Source organism: Chenopodium album, chromosome 3 (assembly GCF_948465745.1).
Source record: "Chenopodium album chromosome 3, dcCheAlbu1.1, whole genome shotgun sequence".
In the NCBI taxonomy this organism is placed as follows: Eukaryota; Viridiplantae; Streptophyta; class Magnoliopsida; order Caryophyllales; family Amaranthaceae; genus Chenopodium; species Chenopodium album.
In genome coordinates, this window is record NC_137836.1 from 80777421 (window position 1) to 80800367 (window position 22947).

At 36.0% G+C, this 22947-nt stretch overlaps 3 protein-coding genes across 6 annotated transcripts; all 3 read right to left on the minus strand.

Moving 5' to 3' along the window:
- Window positions 1-791: 791 nt before the first annotated feature.
- On the minus strand, window positions 792-2181 carry LOC145619184 (dehydration-responsive element-binding protein 1F-like). Its single transcript, XM_081673820.1, has one exon. It carries the CDS (start codon window positions 2164-2166, stop codon window positions 1468-1470), a length of 699 nt encoding a protein of 232 aa, XP_081529946.1. The 5' UTR covers window positions 2167-2181; the 3' UTR covers window positions 792-1467.
- A 1925-nt stretch (window positions 2182-4106) lies between these two features.
- LOC145619193 (tRNA dimethylallyltransferase 2-like) lies at window positions 4107-11714 on the minus strand. The gene is made up of 11 exons (XM_081673832.1): window positions 11457-11714; window positions 11307-11386; window positions 9956-10024; window positions 9318-9390; window positions 9032-9153; window positions 8475-8549; window positions 7695-8108; window positions 7014-7089; window positions 6736-6893; window positions 6113-6393; window positions 4107-5055 (listed from the first exon to the last, which is right to left on the minus strand). Exons 1-10 carry the CDS (start codon window positions 11659-11661, stop codon window positions 6226-6228), a joined length of 1440 nt encoding a protein of 479 aa, XP_081529958.1. The 5' UTR covers window positions 11662-11714; the 3' UTR covers window positions 4107-5055; window positions 6113-6225.
- A 2044-nt stretch (window positions 11715-13758) lies between these two features.
- On the minus strand, window positions 13759-21943 carry LOC145619200 (uncharacterized). 4 transcript variants are annotated; one of them, XM_081673867.1, is made up of 5 exons: window positions 21805-21943; window positions 15045-15290; window positions 14608-14718; window positions 14182-14271; window positions 13759-14077 (listed from the first exon to the last, which is right to left on the minus strand). In XM_081673867.1, exons 2-5 carry the CDS (start codon window positions 15249-15251, stop codon window positions 14003-14005), a joined length of 483 nt encoding a protein of 160 aa, XP_081529993.1. In that variant the 5' UTR covers window positions 15252-15290; window positions 21805-21943; the 3' UTR covers window positions 13759-14002. The 4 variants fall into 4 exon arrangements, with proteins under 4 accessions (XP_081529993.1, XP_081529978.1, XP_081529971.1 ...); XM_081673852.1 differs by having other exon boundaries at window positions 15045-15410; window positions 21805-21907; XM_081673845.1 differs by lacking the exon at window positions 21805-21943 and having other exon boundaries at window positions 15045-15514.
- Window positions 21944-22947: the final 1004 nt, after the last annotated feature.

Below are 22947 nucleotides of genomic sequence, written 5' to 3' on the forward strand. Positions count from 1 at the left end.
ACTATTCCTCTATCTTTTTACCCCTGGAAAAGCTAGTTATAGACAGAATATTCAATATTGTACTTGGTAGTTGGAATAATAAATGAAAACAAGCTGACATCCAAAGGACTGCAAGGTAGCAAGGGCAGGGCCTTTTTCAGCTTATAATTTCATACTTCCTCCGTAAAATGTTAATTGCAATAAAGGAATATTTTATATGTCACAAATAATACCCTTTTGTTACAATTAATATTTAACGGAGGAAGTATTATTGTTCATGTAATGCTCATTTAACAATTACTTAGTCCGAAATTTATAGTAACATTGAAAGTGTAACTCATGTACCGATGTACGTTCATATCAGCTTCAAACTTGGATTAGATAAAGTGGTATATATAGAGGCCAAAATTTCAACTCTAAGCTATATATGAATTTGAATTCAAATTATGTGAATACAGGAATTGAAAGTATTATCAAAAGACAGGATTATATTGAATGAATAATTAAAGCAATGGGAAAACATAAATGAATTCAAGTATGAGAAGATATTAGTGAGCATAAAATGCCGAGCCCGGTAGACGGTACCACAGAAGAAGGTGGTCCTATATATATACAATGATGAAGAAATTACTAACCATTGAATAATAACACGAGTATGTACCAATAATTTAAATAAGGTAACACATACACATATATACTTGGTACATCATATCTGACCAAATAATTCATGCACTACAGTTCAATTACGGAAAAACTTTATTTCATTCACTTCATGGGTATGGTATTACACAATGTGGTCCTGGAATAAAAAAAAAAGTCCTTTATTGTTGTCTCAATAACCCTTCAATATTTAGGGCTGGAGTTCTTCTTAAGTGATGTGGTCGAACTCCTATTAAAGGCAATGATGTAGATGAGATTCAATTTCTTGAGTATGTACCACGTTGTACATTTTAACAAGTTTCTTGCGACAATCATTCACCTTTTAAGTTGAGTGGTGGAGATTTTCTGGCTATATGTGGTAAACTAGCTTTGTTACTCAATACTCCAGCCTGTTGGGAACGAATGTTATTAAGGTCCACCATATTCATGCTTTAGCAATTCATCATGCGACAATATTATTACGAAAAAAAACATTATTTCGACCAAAATTATGATCTAGATTCAATTCTAAAACTATAATATAGAATTGAAGATGATGAATTGGAACCACTTATTAGAAATTGTTATATACATCCGGGTGTACCGTACACTCAGGTCATTTGCTCATTTAATCAACAAATGAATAAATAATATTTGTACTTATTTGTTGATTGAATGGGCAAATGACCCCGGGTGTACATAATAGGTTCTCGGAACCACTCGATCACGGCCTCTTAAAGCACTGGAGATTGGGTAGTTAAACCAATCTAGCTCACGCTTAAAGCCACACATGTTATACATTGCATGCCCTAAAATGATGTTGTATAAAATTCTCTAATTAATTTAGCTTTATTGCCACAAATTTAAATCTATATGACAATTAGCCTCATCTTCCTCCATTTCATCCCAATTCACTCCTCTTTTTAAAGAAGGCGGTGTAAGAAGCATACCGGAAGCCATGCTATCAATGAAAGCTGGCATATTATAAATCACTTCTTCATCGATAAACAATAACTCTTTGGATTCAAAGCTCATTGATGATTTTTCTCCCATATCTTCACTCTTACAACCTTCATAAGGTGAGGAAGAGCCAAGATCGGACCTAGTGGCTTGTAAAGCCGCGAGCCTAATGTCCTGAGCTGAGCTAGACTTAGCTCGAGGAGCAAGCCAAGCCGAGTCAGGAAAGTTGAGAGAAGCTTTGTCACCCCTTAGAGCTAGGGTTGCAACGTCGTGTGCCCTAGCTGCAAGTTCTGCCGTAGGGTAAGTCCCTAGCCATATCCTACTTTTCTTGTTAGGCTCACGTACTTCACACACCCATTTCCCTCCATCTCTCTCGCGAACCCCACGAAAAATAGGGTGGCGCGTCTCTTTGAATTTTTTCCTTCCTGCCTTCCGCTTGTGGGGAGGACATGTAGCTTCACCACTCAGTGAGGTACTGAGTGGTGGAGCTGATTGGAAACTAGGCAAGTCCAAGGATGTTATATCATCGGACTCGCCACTACTTGATGGAGGTGAGTATGGTACTTGGGATGATATTTGTGGGTTCATAGCTTAATGTGAGGATGATATTGGGTTATGTAGTTATTACTTAATGGGTCAAAAAATGGAAATATATGTATGAATTTATTTTGGTATCATCTATAAATTGGCACGTCACACTTGACACATCACACGTGACGAAAAAATAATGTTATGGAGCACGTGAAAAAAATGGGATTGTGGGACACAAAAATAAAATCAAAAAACAACGTGCTAAATAGATAACGGCGGGACGTGAAGGACGGTTTTGTAAAGGCGAAAAAATAGAAATAGCTGGTGATTGATGTTGAAGGACGGTTTTTGTCCCCCACTTTAGAAACTACGGAGTACGAAGTAAAGTTCTCTAGTGCTAGTAGGAATGGCAACGGATCGGATTCGGGTCGGATGTGGCTAAATCCGAATCCGATCCGTTTAGTAAACGGACCCTGGACTTGGATCCGAATCCGAGTCCGAATCCGAAAAATCCGAGTCCGAATCCAATCCAACTCGTAATTTTCGGATCCGAATCCGGTCCGTTTATTCGGACCTCCGAAATGGTCCGAATATTTTTTTTTTTATTTTTATTTTTTGTAATGTCATATATCTATAATTGCTTGTATTGTCATACTAATTAAAGTATAAACATAACATATTTAAATTATAAACTAAGTTACATAACAAAATTTTGCTACAAAACAAGCAAATAATTGTCCCAAGTTATAGAGCATATGCTTACACTCTCGGATTCGGACTCGGATTGGACTCCGTCGGACTTTGCGTAGGGTCCAAGTCCGATCCACCTCCTATTCGGATTCGGATCTATTTTATCGGATTTGGATTCGGACTAATTTTAAACGGATTCGAATCGGATTTTTTTCTTTCGGATCGGATCGGATTCGAATCGAACTCGGATTAAATTGCCATCCCTAAGTGCTAGTATATTTGTTGTTGATGCTCTAGTCTCATAAACTATCACTTGGTGGTAAAATTGTTGTGGAAGCTCTGGTCTCATGAAATATCACATGTGATTAAGGTATGTAGTGTCTTACATAGTTACATTGATAAGATATTAGACGATTGTTTACATCAAAAAGACCAATGGACTTAATATAGTGATTAGAGCTGACAAAATTCTGACACGACATGACACCACAACTGCAATTGGTACGACACGAACGCGAAGTTATTGAGAGAAAACACGAAGTCAACATGACACAAAATCAACCCGAACACGACACGAGACCAAACATGAACACAACACGACACAAAAATTTTTGCCAGCTCTAATAGTGATGAAGCAGTTTCACCATAAAAATAAAAAAATATAAATTCAAATTCATAATAATTACTTTATATAAAAGTAGGTGGCTAGGACTGAAAAACGAGTCGCAAGCTTTAACCGTTCAGGGTTGCAGGTTGGGCTAGATTGGTCATAAACAGTATGGGGTTGACCACTTGGGTTAGGTTGTAGGTCGATTGGGGCTTGTGACAGGTTGGTAACATATTTAGGAATTAGGATGGTTCGCACTTCACAAATCATGCTTGAGGATAACAATAGTTACACACATAACCTAGCACAACAATAACAATTAACAAAAGCTATTTATGGTAAATAACTAGATACTACATTACCACTCTTATCTTAAAGTATGGTGGTGGTAGCATGGTGAACTCGTGATGCACGAAATAATATATATTTTTTTTAATCCAACCTCAAATAACTTTTTAAGTTGGATGTGATAGAGACTTTTATTCGTAAAAGCTAAACGAACGTTTTTGTGTTTTAATAGTTCTTTGATTAGACTTGGCAACAATAACAAAAACATTTTATTTTAATCAATGTTTATGCTATTGATAGTCATTTAAGATACCAACGACCAATGCTTGACTAGTTTAGCAACTTAATATCACCAACCAATAGCTTCCTCAATTATTATTATTATTATTATTATTATTATTATTATTATTATTTTTTGAATAAATAGCTTCCTCAATTTAATAAAATTTGTTTTAGTGTGTTTTAACTGTTAACAAATTACATGAGGTTTGTTAGTAGCATTTGTTATCTTCAACTAGCTTTCCATTAACAACTTTACGGCAATTATTCAAAACTATATGTTAATTAAATTCTAATACTAATTTATTTAAAGAATAAAAACCCAACAAAGATGAAGGTTTCCCGACATCTTAATAGAACCCCGAGATGCCAAGTTGGTAATGTAAATTGTAAATAACAATATCTTATAGCTTTTCACTACCAATGCAACATAGTACTTAATTCTAAAATAGCCACATAACTAAGCCAACCTCATTCACGAGACTAAATAAACATATTGATATTTGATAGGTCTCTTATAATTTTAAACCAACTTTTTGACCCTGGGAACATCCCACACATCTACTTCATTTTTGAGAAAATTTCCCAGAATGAGTCATTTGAAAAGGCATTTGGTCGTTTGAAGGATCATCTACATCCTTGCCCCAACACTCACCCCAAGTACCCGTACTGATCTTATTTACACAGGATCTGCCTTACCATTGGCCACCTTCAAACAATTCTAACACTAACCAAATAAGTATGTACATACTTAACATTGCGACTATTAACATTAACAAAAAAAATCTTGTCCAAAAAAACAAATCAATAACGTTGTCACTACTTTGATGACCAACTGTACCTTATATAGGCAACTAAGGCATCTTAGGCAAGCATGAGGCTGGGGAGATCAATATGAGATACTTGTAGTACAACATGTAAGTTAACCCCCAAAATTTGAGATATCAATGCAAATCAGTCTTATACAAGAGTAGGTGTAAATATCAAGATACTTGTAGTACATATGCAACCTACAATAACATGAGCAACAGCTCTATACATATAAGACAGGAAGAACAAGGGATTCATGTAAGCATCACACACTTAGGGCCCGACTGGATTGAGTGTAATGGGGCGGAATAATTCAAGGGGTAAATTTTATGGGCTAAAATTGTATGCCTGGATTGGGCTAAAAAATTAGGCCCGATTTTTTTCCCCTCAAATAGAGGGTAATGTTTTACTCTGCCCCTCCCTAGAGTAATGAATCTCGGGATAATGCTTCATCTTCTCTCCTCTTCGACCTCTTGTAATTGCAGATCTATGAAATTCATCCATTCATGAAGTGTGCATGCAATATTTGCTGATTTTATTATTAGATAGGGTAATAATTTATGTTTATCAATTCATTGCAGATTATAGTGCTTAATTTTTTTTTATTTTTTTATTTTTGTTTTGCAGTCTTTTTTTTTTTCTGATTGAATAATTGTTTCTCAGAACTTAGTAGTGCCTATATTATTCAATTGTTAGTAAAAATCATGGTTGTATTGCTGCATTATACGATTTTTAGTGATCCATTTAAAAAAAATTAAGTTTTTTTTACTGATTATTTATTTGTTGATGAAAAAAAATGCAAGTGTTACGCTATGAAAGATTGAAAGGGGTTAATAATAATGGGATTAATTTCATGTTTGTTAATCAAACTTTTATTTATTTATTTTTTTTTAAAAAAAAACTGACTTTTATTTCATGATTTTTTTTTTAAAAAAAATTTGGAAGTTATTTCATGATTTTATTAATTTTTTGAAAGAATTTCATGATTTTATTGGGTTAATTTGATTTAATGATTTTTTCATGCTGTAACTGAATTGCTTCATAATATTGGGAATTAATTTCATGCTTGTTGTATATGATATTTGAAAGTTTGATTTGTTCAAAAAAAAAAAAAAAAAAAAAAATTGATGGTTTGAGTGGAAGCATAGCAATATTTCTCTATATTAATAATACCAAACGTAAGAATACTTATATCCTGTAATAAGTTACCTTTTACCAAACTTGCTTCAAATTAGTCCCTCTTAATTGTTACCTCCTTAAATTAGTCCACCTTAATAATTTCCCTCCTAATCATTACCCCCTAACAGCTCCTCTCAATCCAGGCAAGGCCTTAGACAACATCAAAGACCAACTCTCCAAAACAGCTCCTTTCCACACGGACCACACCCCAATCTCCAAAATAAAAATTTAAGAAAGACAGCAAAGAATGATTTTCAGCGTCATTACACTTGTGATGCATCTGAACTTACACAGTCACCCCCTGGAAGCTGTAAAGTGTCGGTTAAGAAAGAACCTTGACGCTTCTTTAGCTTTGCCATCCGTTTCCTATGTCCACGCCCTTGATTATGTTGTTTCCACTCATGTGCACCACGAAGGATCTTGTCACATGCCTACAAAAATGGAGCAAGAGAGAAAATACGTCAAAACCTTCGAAATTAGCTGCCTATGTTGCTGACATGGAAAATAGAAAAGCAAAAACAAGGAAACTATGAAATTTGGAAAGGCAAAAGCTAAAATAATGTATCAATACTATTGTCCAGAAACCTAAAAATATTTCACTATTATCAACAAAAACATACATTAAGAAAGAAATTAGGGTTATTTTATAGAAATTATAAAAATTTATGGGGTAAGAACTGAGAACAGTAACACGATCCTCAAGAGTTTCTGTGCAACAAAGACAGTAGCTTCATCACACAATGAGTGTAATATCCATTAAAGGTTAATTGTACCTTGCACGTGTACTGAGTCCATAGATCTCTCTCATTGAGTTTCTGGACCAAGTGGTCAGTATTATCTGAAGCTGAGGTCACATCAGAATTGAGGAAAGAGCTTATTACTTTTGCAGCTGGTTCAATCACTTGGGAAATCCATGTATCCTCTGAATTTCCTGAAAAATCAGTGTTTCCCATAAGATTAAAAATTAATTGAAACAGACCAGTAGAACTCTCAAGATAAAATATTTGTCCATCAGGAAATGTCAAAAACAGAAAGACTCCAAAAGGATTACCAAGTAAAGACTCGGTAGAATCTACAAAATGTATGTTCCATCCAAATAATGTCTGCAATCGATTTATCCTCCTCTTCTGCAAAATAACAATAATGACCAGCAACTAACTGATTAACTCCCTCTAGTGTCCATGATTTAGAGGATCTGAAATTTGAATCCATGAAAAAGAGAATCATACAAGTTACTCAATATTTTCCTGGAAAAGATGACTTATTTTCCTTCCAAAGTAATAATGTATGATCCTCGAATATATCACATTAATTGATTGATTTATTGAAGAAATGATCCTTTTGTTAGAGGCAAATTGTTAAGAGAAAAAAATTTGTCTATTGTAATATGATTGTCCTTAATATGTGTCAGAACTGAAGATACACTTAATTTTGGGGCAAAGAGTTGAAGCAATCCCTGGCAAGATCTTTCCCCGACTCAGTAAAGTGAAAGTGACTATGTGAAGATATATAAGGACATTTGTGGAGGACGGAAATTAATGAGTTTATGTGAAAATATCATAGCATCCCTCCCTTTTTAAAACGACAGTGCACCGGAAAATTTTGAACTGCGCAAGTATAGCATAGTTGCAATTTGTGGGTTCACTACTTCACATCCATCATTAAAATAAATTTTTTATTTTTTTTTTAAAAAAAAGTAAAATAATAACAAGGCAGAAGACAAAAAACTTACTTGCCGACGAACAAGTCGTCTAGTGTTTTGTTTTAGTTTGGAAATGGCTTCTTCCAATAGGCGCCTATCTGGGGTATTAGAAGAGGAACTTGAAACTTCCAACAAATTTTGTCTGAGAGATACATCAGTATTATTCAGTGAAGCTGTATCCAGGAAAGAATTGTTCCGCTCCTTCCTCACTTCGGAAATATTAGCACAAAGAAAATCCTCAAATTCCCTTACTCCGATAGCTTGTCGCAGACCTCGTGTATAATCTGTATTCATGTTGTAAATGTCATAAACTTCATTAAGCAAACCAGCTTCAATCATCCGATCAACTCTCTGGTCCACAAATCGGTCTAGTACAGGAAGCGATGCGTCAACACAAACAAAACAGCAGTTGTATCTTGAATTACAACCAAGACGACCCCATTTCTGTCTGCCACATAAAAGTGAAACGATTTTTAAGCAAAAGATTCAAAATTTGACTTTATTCCAGCTCCTTGACCGACCACAAAAACTGAAACTTACACAAAAAGATGCATAGAGATGATGCCATGCCATGAAAGAGAATTTAATTTTCAAATATAGTTAGTGACTTTATTCCATCTTCTAATATTTTCCCAGTACAGGCCATATTTGCTTATAAAATTATGGCGAGCAGTCAAAAAGGCTGAACAGCATGCAAAACAGGCATTTATCCAGATACAAGATGGAAATACAAGTCTACCTAATCAAGCCAAGTTCCAATATAACAAAGACAATTCTAAAGCAGTCTGTTAATATCTTAAGAATACAAACCTCTGTCATTTCTCCCTGAAAGAGTTGGCTAGGGAGGATTTCAGAATGAGTGAACAACTCTAAATATTGCCTAATCTGCAAAATTTTCAACAAATTCAACACAAATCATGTTAGTTGATTAGCAGAAACATCAGACCACAACAGTCAAGCATCATTAACAAAAAAGATTGATAGGCAGCAGGCATGAGTCGCATGACTTCAAAAAAGTTATATTTTTTGGGCGGGTGATGAATATTGAGTTAATCACCAAATAAATGATGCAGTCCACAGCCGATATTCTGATCTATTATAGGCTTATAGCCATTAGCCAACGGCCCAACAGTATTATACTCAGTTTCGGCCTTAAACTGCATCAAATTCACTTTATTGATCAACTTCAAGAAATTTCTAAGGTTATCAATCTTATGACTGAATATTAGTCAGATGATGGTCCAGAAGCATTGCAAAGGGTATCTTAGCAAAATATATTTATTGTCACACATATCTTTAACCCCCTTCCCTAACTCCAAATACAAATTCAAACTGATGGACACAGAATGTGAGATTGAAGATTTTACTTTTCTATGGTCGTTTGGATGTATTCTGTTCGCTGCCACAGGATCCAGGTCTCTAAGGCGGTCATAACTGTAATCACAACTGCCTTGCTCAAAAAGTTCACATTTTTGCAGATTAGCAACATCTACAAAAGAAAAGTTTAGATTATTATCAAAGCCTGACAAAAAGATCCAAATTGGTCTGAAATGTGCTTATTTTCTATGAAGATTTAAGATATTTGCTTTTAAAGAAAACAATAAGTGTAGATAAGTAGACTTTCTTCTATCAAATGATAACCTTTGTGTTTACCTGAATTCTCCCTTAAACATGAATCACTTATTTCTTCAACGGAATCATCAAGCAGGAAAGAACTCACAAGAGCCTGCATGCAACACAGATTAAGTAGAGCATCATTAGGTACAATAGACCATAAAAGGTACATAAGAACCAGAATGAAACGGCTAGATATATTCGTCCTCCGTTCTTTATTTTATTTGACATGTTTCTTTTATCAAAGTTTCCAACGCACAAGTTCAACGAATAATATCACTAGTTATCAAAAAGTAAAAAATTAAAAAGAAAAAAAAAAGAAAAAAGTTAATATATGAAAACATTCATTGAGACGATCTAACAAGATCTCACATCACTATGTTTTATCATAGCTAAAAATCACAAAAGATACTCAAAGTATAGTTTTAACATAGTGTCAAAAGTCAAATGTGTCAACTAAAAAAAATGAACTAAGTACTGAATTAGAGCATTACTTAATTTCCAATGTACAGTCAACTAGGATTTAGAAAAATGAGAGCTTATGCAAAGACAGAAAACATAATACACCATGCTTGAAAATATGTATAAAAAAAATTAAAATATTGCCCGATTTTTTGTAGAAAATATGGCTACATAGTTAGAAAGCTTAAAAGGCCAAAATGAACCCAAAATCATACCTGTATATAGAAATTAGTACCACCAACTATAACGGGCAAATGATTGCGAGATAATATATCCTTGATGATCTGAAAATCCAACAAAGGTTGTTACACATAGCGACATACATTGCTTCTGTACTAAAATAAAGATGAATTCTCTTTTAAAAAAAATGCTGAACTAACAAAGGATGATAATTAGGAAATCACAGTCAGCAAAAAATGCATATGAAAAAAAAGGGGGGCAGATTTCCATATGCCAGTGACAGTGAATCTAAATGCTAATACCACAAATAACAAACAAAATCAAAAAAAAAAATCTGCAATTCCATAATGCACTTCTTACAATCACAAATTGCAAATTTACAATTAGTTTTTCCAGAAGTTTATCACACAAAACAGTTGCAACAATAAGAAACCAGATGCGGGTCAAAGGAAAAGATTAGTTAAATCAACCCCACTTCCTCAACCCATCCTTCCTCTTGACTTCTTGAGACTTGACATCTATAATACTAAAGTCCCATATCATTAGATTACAAGGAAAGTAATTGATTTATATGAAATCTATCCCTTCCATCAAAACAACGAGACACTCCACATTTAAACATAAGTGCTTTGAGTAAGAGGGTTTAGTGTGCTTCGGTAAGACTAGTCTTTAGGATAGGGGATCTTTAAGAAAGTTTCCTAAGGTGTGTTCAAGTATGGACAAAGTGCATAGACTGGGGTGCTACCCTCCCCCCCAAACAACTCCTCCCACATCGAACCCTACCCCTAAAAGGTCCCCAACGACCAAAACAAACACAAGAAGGAAAATAACAGGTTCCAAATTCTAGCAGAGAAGCATCAAAATGCAATTTAACTTCAAAAAGGCAGCATCAGATGCCAATGAGATTCCTCGATTATTATTCAGTTTTATCCAAAACAATCAATTACCAACATACATTGATGTAAAGAAAATCAGTGTTTAAAACTAGAATTTCCAAAGTTTATGACACAGTTCTGTAATTTGGTCTACTTATTTACAACAGAGAAGCAAAATGGACCTATATTCATCTATAAGAGGGTAAGTGTTGGCATATATATCAACTACTAGTCTTCTAATTGTTCTTTCCATGAATTCAACAACAATGCCCGGCAAAAATGGGAAAACAAACCACTCCCTCAAGCTGGGGTAGTTCAAAATACACTATCAAAGTGACTATTCATTATTGTCAAGAAATCACCCCTTCTAAATTAGGAGCTTAACGCATAATAATGCATACATAATCACTATTAATCAATTAAAGAGTTCATAAACCTAGAATTCAAATCAGACCCAAATTAGCAACTACAGTACAAAAATTAACCCAAAAAAAAAGGTGCAAAATCTTACAGGAATAGCAGCATCTCGGAAATCTTTTGCAGTGAATTCCACATTAGGGCTTATTGTTCCCAGAAGATGGTGTGGCACTTCTGCAACACAAAACCCCAAATTCAGAAAATCAAGAGAGAGAAATTAGAGAGAGAAAGAGAAAGAAGTTACCTTTCTGTTCAGAGAGAGTGACTTTGTTGGTGAGAACATCCAAGCTATGGTAGACTTGCATGGAATCAGCGTTGATGATCTCAATTGGGAAATGGGTTGCTAAATCAATGGCTAATTTTGATTTTCCGGACCCGGTTGGACCCATAATAACCACTATTTTGGGTTTAGTTTCTCCTTCGCCATTGTTAGGGTTTTGGAGCTCCATTTTTTCGGCATCCACCAAATTGTTTGATTTGGATTACGGAGTAATGCTTAGTTAGTGAATAGTGATCCTTCATGCCAAGTTGTGTTTTTTTTTTAGAGGGGGGTCGGGTTCGGGTATATACGAGATACGTAGTACGGAGTATAATTTTACATCTAAATTCGTCAAACAAAAGAAATTTACTCGAACTTAGGCCTTGTTTGATTCACCTTAATTTTGCTGAACTGAAATTATTTTTACTGAACTGAACTTATATTTACTGAACTGAACTTAATTTTACTGAATTGAAATTATTTTTACTGAACTGAAATTGTTTTGACTGATTTTCTATTATAATTCTTCTTTAAGAAAACTGAATTTTACTGAATTGAACTTATTTTTACTGAACTAAAATTATTTTTATTTAATATTATTTTTTTAAGGTGAAAAGAACAGGGCCTTACTACGCAGTACTCAAACTGATTTGTGTTCGATTTGATTCCTAATAAAGTACGACAACTCCTTGTGCATGCCCCCGATTTACAATAATTTTATTGTATATTGAATTTTTTTGCGAAAAGTGACCCCTTTTCTTTATAAAAGTGACCCTTTTTTTTTACAAAAGTGACACATATTTTCACAAAAGTAACCCTTTTTTTACAAAAGTGACTATTTTTTTCTCAAAAGTAACCCTTTTTTTCAAAAAAAACAGAGTATCAAAATAAAAAAAAATAAACACAAAATGCAAAAGTTAACCCAATAGCTCTACTTTCATCCCGTATCTTTATCTCTCCTCAAAACTAAACATTTCCACCATTAACAAACTTTCAAATTCCCTCTCCTCCATCAAACCCTCAACCACCTTCTCCCTCTCCGTTACCAACTGCAAGTCCTCATAGTTTTCCTTTCAACGTTGTCGTCATCGTCACCTCTGCCGCCATAGTCATCGCCACCTCCGCCGCCGCCATGTTTGCCACCATCAAAGTAGATGAGGTGAAATGATAGATACCCACAATAAGGTATATATGCAATTGGAGGTGAGGTATTCGGAGTTGTTGTAATCCCGGACTTCAAACTCGACAAATCGGGGGATGGGGGAGGTCAGCGACGCTGGAATCGGGGGATTGGGGTGGTCAGCAAGGTCGAAATCGAAGGGGGACGTCGGATTCTTGGGAGAAGCTAAGGGAGTGGCGATAGGATTGGTGGTTTGGCGGTGGGTGTTTAAGCCCAATTTACACTAATTTAGTGTAAACCGGATGTTATTAAATATTTGTGAAAGTACGGAGTATGAAATATTTCAATTGTTAAAATGTACAATATAAGAATAGAGTAAATACGAGTATATGTCATTATGTGATCAATCTGTCATGGAACTACTGGTCACAAACCTTCTACGGAGTATTATTTTCTTTAATGGTAAGGAGTACTTTTTTTCATGCCACTTTAAATTGATAGTTGAATGCCTTTATGAAGACATATTACTTTAGCTATTAGGAGTACTAATTTATATTGAAATTACGAAGTACAACAATTTGTTTTTATGGGTATCATTAGTGGTTCATCCATTTGATTTTTCATCCAAAATTGATTGAATACTTCAAATATTAGAAGAGGGAATGTAATTAGATCAATTTAATTTAGAGATTTAAATTTATATTCTCAATTAACATAATATGTGATTAGAATGACTGGACCTATAAATAAAGTTTTAAAATTGCACTTGGTTTCAATTCAACGTCTTCAATTCTTCACCTCATATAGTCATACATACTTACATAGCCCTCATTTGAGGAATGACATGTTATTTATTGACATAATACATATTAAAAATATGAAATATGAGTACATACTTTGGCATATTGTTGAGGGCCAAGTAAGCAAATAATTTGTCTTAATTTATTTATTTATTTATTTATAAATAATCTATTTACTCTATGATATTCATCATTCTTAGCAACGGTAACTTAGACATCCTTACAATTTCTTACACAAAGCGAAACACAAAACACGACAAAATTTTGAGGTAAGTGAATTTTATTTCCATTTAGCATTTTGATCTTAATCAACTAGCAACATACACAGCACAAAAATTGTATACAAATCTGAAAACTTTATCAAGTATTATAGAAGTATAATACACATATTATTCACATTTGAACACAACAATTTCCAAATGGAGCAAGTTCTCTAAAATGTCCAGCTAACAATATGAATTCCGTAACCCCAAAAATATTAAAAAATACACAAAATCAAACAAATCAATTCTAGTAAACCACGCCAAAATAAAAAATAAAAAATAAAAAGGAAAAAAAAAGTGCTAATAATCAGCCAGTTAATGATACTGAATTAGAATCATAAAATTAAATCAATGAAGAGATTCAATATGCTTGCTGAGCTCCTCCAGCTTCTTGAACCTCAGATTCTCACTTTCACTCACCAGCTGCAAATTATACAACAATAATTATTTATAATTAAATAATTAAAATTGTGATTAATTTAATTAAATAAATATTGAAACCAATAATAGATGAAAGTTGTGATTACATTTGTTACCTCCATTAGTTTGGCAACAAGTTGAGATTTTTCCTTGCTTTTCTCATTGAAGGATTCAAGTGCTTCTTTGTATTCTCGTTCCTATTAAATTCAAATGAGAATATCAAAAAGAGGATGGACTACTACTGGTACTATAAAACTTTCCTCGAAACAATAATATAGTCAAAACCTATCACTAAAGATACTCTCGCCTATAATGAGATGACAAAAGAGGTTGTTGGACATAATTAATTTAGGTTGGGGTTGTTTCCGATTGACGACCCATAAGCCGAATAAACAACAAACGTATATTTAATACTACCAGTACGTAAATACAAAATAAGCAAGGACCGTTCAACAAACTATTTTAATTCAATTCATTCTAAAACAAAATAAATAATTTTTTTTTAAAAAAACAGAAAAATGTGAGAAGATTACCTTCTTCTGGCATGTAAATCCAAGTGGCCTTAGCTCTTTGTTGATAGTATCAATCCTCTTTCGAACGTATGCAACTTCCTTCCTCTTTGGATCTTCTAATGCTTCAAGTTCCTACAATTTTAAGTACACCTTTACATTTTATTCATGGTACTATTGCTAAGGAACACAATTTCAAATTCAAATTCAAATTTACATCTAAACTCCCAAATTTACATTAACACCAAGTATGAAATAAATTTATGCCACTTGAATCTTCTTAATTTTGTTCTTGTTCTAGTACTCCTAAAGTTAGAAGGTAGGATTGCTAAATATAAACATTGAATTATAACTCGAAAAATTAGATTCATTAACACAAACCCGACACTACCAACTAAAAGTAAAATGACCTAACCCAAAACGACCCGACCAATAAATTCAAAAAAAAAATATACTGGTACCTCGCGAATCTCAGCTAGACGCTTAGTTTCCTCTTCAACACGACCTAAATGAGCCTGAACACGTTCCTTAACCTCCATCTTCTTCTTCTCGATCTCTTCTTCCTTGGCTCGAAAAGCCGATAACACCGACTTGGACATCTCTTCATCCTTGTCTTCCATATTTGGACTTCCCATGAAACTCATAGTACCCGAATTCTTAGTTTTCATACCCTGTTGTTGCTGTTGTTGTTGTTGTTGCTCCCAAATCTGTTTTGGTGTTGTCATTATTTCCAATATATACCAAATCACCTGATCTTCAAAATATATAGCACCTCTTTTTTTTTTTGTTTAATAACAGCACTTAGCTTAGCTTCTTTCTTTATTTTCCTGTTGCACAGTTTGCTTATTGGATTCTCATCCGGTTTTGCTTTTAAGGCAATGAACCAACTTATCAAATTTAATTAAACTATAGTATATGCAAGTATTTTTTTAAAAATATATTATCGCGGATGTGGTCACTGAATATTAGTGTTATTACTCACTGAATTGTAACGCTTTTATTTCTATCTAACTGTTTATCCTTCCTCAATGGAAAAAAATATCAATGTATCCGAAATAGTTAATCGTTCATCCAAGAAACCCAAGAGGAAAATCAATCATTTGATATTCAATTATGATAATAATCAACAAGCTCCCCCTGCTAATAATTTTCAATTGCAACCCCCTGCTCAAAATCCCATCTCTTTTCGAGACCTTGTTGCAAATGAAATAAGAATGGATAATGATCGAATTCAACATTTCGATATGGATGAGGATGATATCTCGGATGATGATGAACCGCCAGATGATTTTCAGGATGACCCGAAATGCCCTGTCATTCTGTTGACCAAGGAGGAAAAGCGCAGGATTAGAGCACCCTGGAAGCACACTCTCATCATAAAAATGTTTGACAGTAAAATTGGTTATATGGCCTTGATGAAGCGTCTGAAGCGAAAATGGGAACTCAAAGGGGGCTTAGTCCTTACAGATATTGGACATGATTATTTCATAGCAAGATTTTCCAACCTTGCAGATTATCATCATGTGCTAACTCAGGGTCCTTGGATGTTAGATGATAATTACCTCACTATCCGAAAGTGGCAACCCAATTTCATCCCTGATAATGCCCCTTTGCGTTTCTTGACTGCTTGGGTCAGAATTCCACACTTGGCTGTTGAATATTTTGACAAAGAATTTCTGACTAAGATTGGAGGAAAAATTGGTAAGGTGATCAGAGTTGATAGTAACACTGAACTAGCACAGCGTGGTCAATTTACTAGACTTAGTGTCGAACTGGACTTGACTAAACCCCTATTGTCAAAGTTCTGGCTTAAGGGACAGGTCTGGAAAGTGCAGTACGAAGGCTTGCGGATGATTTGCTTCCAATGTGGTAAAATTGGCCACCAAGGTGATCAATGCACTCGTCAGGAGAAGCATTCGATGGAAGATGCAGAGGACACCCTGTCTCATAATCAGCCTGTAAACAATGACATTCCAGTTCCTACGGTTGAACAGCAGGACTATGGCTCTTGGATGATGGTAAAGAAACCACCACCACGACGGCGTAGTCCTAGGTCGGAAAAGGTAGCTAATGCCCAGGTACACACTGGTCAACGTCAGGGACAGAATCAGGACCAGGTTCATCGAGTCAACGAGCCACAAAATAAGGCAAGTGGGTCGAGATTTGCAATTCTGGAGGAGCAAAACAAGGTAACTGAAGATAATTTTGGGGAGGGAAATTTGGAAAATCCGATTTCTTCAAACCTTAATTCAAGGGATTCTCCTAACAAAACTGTTAATTTAGGAGATATTACTCAAAAAGATAATGCTAATGCAAAAGATATGCCTTTTAATTTGGGTAAATCTTCTCAAAATTCCTTGATTAGTGGTCAGTTTTTAGGTAATTCGAAGCAATGGCAACAAATTCGGAAAAAAGATAATCCCAAGCAAAAAAATATCCTAACTGATTCCACTAATATTCCCTCCAAAAGCAATCATATCTTGACTTCCCAAATTAACCCAGCTGGCAAAGAGAATTCCCCTGTTATTTTCCAAGCTAACCAAGAAGCTGTGAACATTGTTACAGAAGAAGCCGATCCTGAGCCAAACACCAAGTCACAAAATTCCCAAGCCTTAACCCATGTCTCTTCCACCCCCGAACCCAATTTCTCTTCGGATTCCCCCGGAGAAAATTTTGTGTGTCACCTCTCAGATGACGGAACCTTATTTGGGGACGGTAGACCCCCTGATCCACAAGATGGAAATGGAGATACACTCATGGTCGGTGTCGAGTCAAATGGCACCGGAGCTAATAGTGACTTTGAAGCTGCCTTGGAAGGTTGATCAAGCCTTCCGAGCAATTTCCCATGCTTATCACTCTAAGTTTCCTAATTCCATGGGTCTTATGAATAGTGATCATCATCTTGTATCGGATTCCTTTCCCATAACGTGTATGGTTTGGAATGTTCAAGGAGCTGGAAGTCGTGAATTTCTTATTACTCTTAAAGAAGTAGTGAGAATTCACAAACCAATCGTGCTTGCTTTGGTGGAGACTCATATGGGTGGAGATCGAGCTATTAATGTAGGTTCTGTTTTGGGATATTCTGGTCATACTAGAGTAGAGGCCCAAGGTTTTAGCGGAGGAATTTGGGTCTACTGGAAATCTGAACTAGTGACAATTGATCCTATTCACCAATCCAATCAATACATCACCATGATAGTCAATAAAAGAGGAGAGGAACCCTGGTACTTCTCTTCTGTTTATGCGAGTCCTGACCCTTCCAATCGTCGTGATCTTTGGAGAGATTTGTCTGGTTTTGCTAGAAGAAATAATAAACCATGGTTACTTATGGGAGATTTTAATGATACCCGTTTCGACTGGGAAAGAAGTTCGAGTTGTCCGGAGACATCGAGGCGCAGCCAACGTTTCAATCATTGGGTGCAAGATAATCAACTCATCGAAGTTGAATTTTCAGGGCCCTCTCACACTTGGGCTCGGGGCAATTCTACTGAAACAAGGAAGAGTGCACGGTTAGACAGAACACTTTGCAATGCTGAATGGGGTCTTCGTTTTAGCCAAGCCCGAGTCAAACACTTGCCTGCTCTTCAATCTGACCATTGTCCTTTATTAATTTCTTCAAATGGGTTCGCTCCTCTTGAATCTCTTGAGCGTCCATTCCGTTTCCAAGCTGCGTGGCTATCTCATGAAAAATTTGCTGACTTCATGGTGGAGAAGTGGGATAAGTCTGCGCCCCTCATCCCTCTTTTGCACTCCTTATCCAATGACTTACAAAATTGGAATAAGGATGTTTTTCACAATATTTTTCGTGAAAAAAGAACTCTCATGGCTCGGATTCAGGGAATTCAAACTAAACTTGCTCTAGGCCGTGACTCGGGTTTACTTAAACTTGAGGCTCGATTGAGAAGGGAGTTGGATACGGTTCTTGATCAAGAAGAAATGCTTTGGTATCAAAAAGCCCGTGTAGATTGGATACAAGATGGTGATAGAAATACCACTTTCTTCCATCTTAGTACTGTTATTCGAAGGTGGCGTAACAAGATTGTTGCCATCAAGGATAATACTAACCAATGGGTACATGACAAGGATCAAGTCAAACAGTTGGTGGTGGATTATTTTTCTCAATTATTCACGGATGATGGTGCTGCCAGTATTTGCAACATTCCAACAGGGGTTTGCAATACCTTTTCAGAGGAAGATTGGTGCAAATTAAACAAACCGTACTCCAAGAGTGATATCGACTTTGTCATATCAAATATGGGGGCTCTAAAAGCACCAGGACCCGACGGTTTTCAGGCGCTTTTTTATCAGAAGAATTGGGACTTAGTTGCTCCCAATGTGTACACCATGGTCCTCGATGCTTTACAAGGAAAGGGGCTGCCTGAATCACTCAATGAAACATTCCTTGTATTACTGCCAAAGTTGGATAACCCAGAACTCCCTTCTCAGTTTCGGCCAATTGGCCTTTGTAATGTGACTTATAAAATCATTACAAAGGCTCTAGTCAATCGAATCAAGAGTGTGCTCCCAAAACTCATTGCTCAATCCCAATCAAGCTTTGTTCCGGGCCGACAAATTACGGACAATATTGTGATCGTGCAAGAGGTTATTCACACCATGAAAAGAAAACAAGGAGGAAAGGGATACATGACCATTAAAATTGATTTTGAAAAAGCCTATGATAGGCTCAAATGGTCTTTTATTCGAGATACTCTTCTCGAAATGCATTTTCCTCAACTCATGATTGAAGTGATAATGGAATGTGTGACATCCCCATCTATGCGTGTACTTTGGAACGGGGAAAAATCTGAGGTTTTTTATCCTTCACGAGGGATTAGACAAGGAGATCCGCTTTCTCCTTACCTCTTTGTGCTTTGTATGGAACGGCTCAATCAAGTCATCGAGGAGGCAATAGTGAATGAGCAATGGAAACCTATCTATGCAAGCAGGGGTGGTCCATTACTGTCCAATTTGTTTTTTGCCGATGATTTAATATTGTTTGCGGAGGCTTCTGTGGAACAAGCTTTGGTGATAAAAAATTGCCTTGACCGTTTTTGTTTAGCATCGGGTCAAAAGGTTAGTCTTCCCAAGTCTCGGGTTTACTTTTCTCGCAACATCTCTACAGATATGCAAACTGAAATCAGTGAGAATTTGAGAATGCAAGTGACAGAGGATTTGGGTCTTTACTTGGGAATGCCTACACTTTCCAGTCGAGTCACTCGTGAAACTTATGCACACCTTTGTGAAAAAATTGACCGTCGTCTTACGGGATGGAAAACCAAGTATTTATCATTGGCGGGTCGCATTACTTTAGCCAAGTCTACTCTCACGACTCTCTCGAATTATTCGATGCAAACGGCTAAGCTTCCTCGTTCTATTTGTGATGACATTGACAAAAAAGCTCGTCGTTTTATTTGGGGAAGTTCAGATGAGAAGCAGCGTATCCATTTACTGTCTTGGGACACTCTTCAGCTTCCTAGGGATAAGGGAGGACTTGGGATCCGTTCTTCTAGACAAGCAAATTCGGCTTTCCTTACCAAACTCGGGTGGAGAGTATTAACAGAGCCTGAATCTCTTTGGTCAAGAGTTATTCGAGCTAAATATTGTCGTGGTAGATGTGATATTGACATGTTTGTGCCTACCTCATGTATGTCAAATGTTTGGCGCGGTATAACTGATAATGCAGCTTGGATTAAGAAAGGATCACAGGTGGCGATTGGAAATGGTCAATCAACGCTATTTTGGGATCACTGTTGGGCAACTTCACAGCCTCTTCGTGAGTTTGCCTCTGCAGCCATTCCTAGCTCAATTGAAGGTGCAATAGTGGAGGAAATGTGGGAACAGGGGAAGGGTTGGAGATGGGAATTATTTGCACATCTCCTGCCAGATTTCCAATTGAAATCGATAGCTGCACATTCTCTGGTTGAAGACCCTGCAGTAGCTGATCTGAGGTATTGGAGAGGATCAGCTAGTGGTAAATTCTCTATCAAGCATGCTATGAAATTAATCAAGGAGGAGGATGTTATTCCGAGGGATCCCAAGTGGGAGTTGGCATGGAAGACCCCTGTACAACAAAGGGTCAGAACATTCTTGTGGCTTGCTCTGCATGATCGGGTTCTATGCAATGAGGTTCGTCACAAAAGACACCTTACTGATGATGCTCGCTGTCAAAGATGCAACCTAGGAGCAGATGAGACACTTCTCCATCTCTTGCGTGATTGTCCTGCTTCACAGATTGTTTGGAAGAGTGTGGGAAGTGATGCTCTACAAACATCCTTTTTCAATGGAAATCTAAGTCACTGGATTGTTCGTAATTTAGAAGCTGCTGACCCTAGTTTTTCTGCTAAATGGCCTACTTGTTTTGCTATCTCTTTATGGTGGATATGGCGATGGAGAAACAATTGTGTGTTTGGTAAAGAAAATGAAAATCCTGTTGATGCAGGGGCATTTATTCGAGGCCAGGCTGAAGAAATTTGGAATGCTTTCACAACACCCAAGGCTGGATACCAAGGCCTACACCAAGTTTCTACTGCAAGAAAAGAGGTTCAAATCCGCTGGATGGCTCCCCCTACTGGATGGTGGACTTTGAATACAGATGGGGCAGCCAAGGGTACCCCGGGGTTAGCAGGTGGTGGTGGTATTATTCGAGATGAGGAAGGTCAGTTTGTCAAGGCCTTTGCTGCTAATTTTGGGGTGTGTAATGCTTATCGAGCTGAACTTTTAGCACTGGAACATGGCCTCAAATTAGCTAAGAATTTAGGCATTTCGAAGCTTGTGGTTCAGATGGATAACAAAGCTTGTGTCGAGGCTATTACTAATGCAAACCAGCAGCAGGGGGAATGCGTGCACATCATCAACAATTGTAGTAGTATTTGTAATGTTTTTTCTTTTTTTAATATTCATCATTGTTTTAGGGAAGGGAATAGGGTGGCGGATAAACTCGCAAATGTAGGGGTTGGACTTCAAGAGAGTGTGATTTATTTCGATGATCCTCCGATCGAAATAAAGACCATTCTTTGGGAGGACATGGTTGGGGTGGCTTTGCCGCGTTTGGTGGTGTAATAGGTTTCTTTGTTCGGGTTTTTTACCCTCTTTTGCATCCAAAAAAAAAAAGTATTTTTTTAAAAATTGTATAACATGAAATGACTAAACTGCCTATGTTGTTACTCTTTAATTTACAATACAATACAAAAATAAAAGTAGTGAAAGTGAGAAATTGCTGACCTTTTTACAAGGGACAGTTTGTAGCCTGAAGGTCCCAATAAACTTCCTTTTTATTCTTCTTTCAAAAAAGAAAGATCATCTCTAAAATTAATCTAAGTGAATGAATACGTTATAGTAAAGTTTTAATACACCTCACTTATTATCTATATATGCATTTAAACATTGGTCATGGACCTCCTTTGGTAGAATTGCTATTTTCTTAAGTTGGTGAATTGGCAAATTCATCTAACAACATAATTTGTTCCTATGTACATTTTATCCACACTTTTAGTAAATAATTTTTATTTTTATGATTTTTTCGTATTTACACTCCATTACTCATTATGTACTTTCCAGAGTTTATATTCTCCAATGCCGTGTGTGCTCCAATGAAGTATATCAAAACAAAAATAAGATTCGGTATTAAGTCTATCCTGACAATCAACACGATATCCTGACAATCAACCTGCTCTTAGTCTCTTACTCCGTATATGAAAACTTATCCTTTTGTTCCCATTATCATAAGGCCTTAGTTTGTCCAACCATATTTATTTCTGACACGCCCTTTTCTTATAAATAGAATAGAACAATAATATATATATGAGAGAAATTAAAGCATATATATGAAAGAGTGACAGTAAATCTTTCTGTTATCTTGAAAGAGGGGTGCTTGAAGTAGAAGATTGCTCAAGGATTGGCCTGGACAGTAAAGGGTCACCTACATACAATCCTATTACTATAAACATTTAAACACAAAAAAAAAAAAAAAAAAAAAAGGTAAAGGGCATAAAATGGAAAATAATTTAAAGGCTTAAAGCCTTAAGGACCAAGACATGGTAGGAGAGAAGTTATCTTGCCTTTTACAGGTATGATTGCTCTCCAGCTTCTTGTGCCTGTCACATATTGACATGTGAAACTACCTTAGCTTCATGAGTTGTGAATCTTGTTTCTATTTTTCATATGAACAATCTTTACTTTGTCTATTGATTTTATATGTTACTTACTTTTGTGACTACATATGATGGCATACTTAAGCAATATATTTCTCCTTTGTGTCTAGATTTTAACTCGAGGCTTGATTATCCTAACAATATGTGACTAACCACTATGGTAGACTCGAAGGTTCTTACTTTGTCATGACCGGTGAAACTTTCTTCACATTGA

Bases quoted from the DNA above. Each gene is read 5' to 3' on its own strand.
- LOC145619184 (XM_081673820.1), bottom strand. From the start codon at position 2,166: ATGAACCCACAAATATCATCCCAAGTACCATACTCACCTCCATCAAGT.
- LOC145619193 (XM_081673832.1), bottom strand. From the start codon at position 11,661: ATGGAGCTCCAAAACCCTAACAATGGCGAAGGAGAAACTAAACCCAAA. The intron at 9,391-9,955 runs GTATGATTTTGG...TGTTGCATGCAG, and splicing joins GTACTAATTTCTATATACAG to GCTCTTGTGAGTTCTTTCCT. The intron at 6,394-6,735 runs GTACAATTAACC...CCATTTTTGTAG, and splicing joins GGACTCAGTACACGTGCAAG to GCATGTGACAAGATCCTTCG.
- LOC145619200 (XM_081673852.1), bottom strand. From the start codon at position 15,308: ATGACAACACCAAAACAGATTTGGGAGCAACAACAACAACAACAGCAA. The intron at 14,272-14,607 runs GTAATCTTCTCA...TGAATTTAATAG, and splicing joins GATTTACATGCCAGAAGAAG to GAACGAGAATACAAAGAAGC. The intron at 14,078-14,181 runs GTAATCACAACT...TATAATTTGCAG, and splicing joins AACTAATGGAGGTAACAAAT to CTGGTGAGTGAAAGTGAGAA.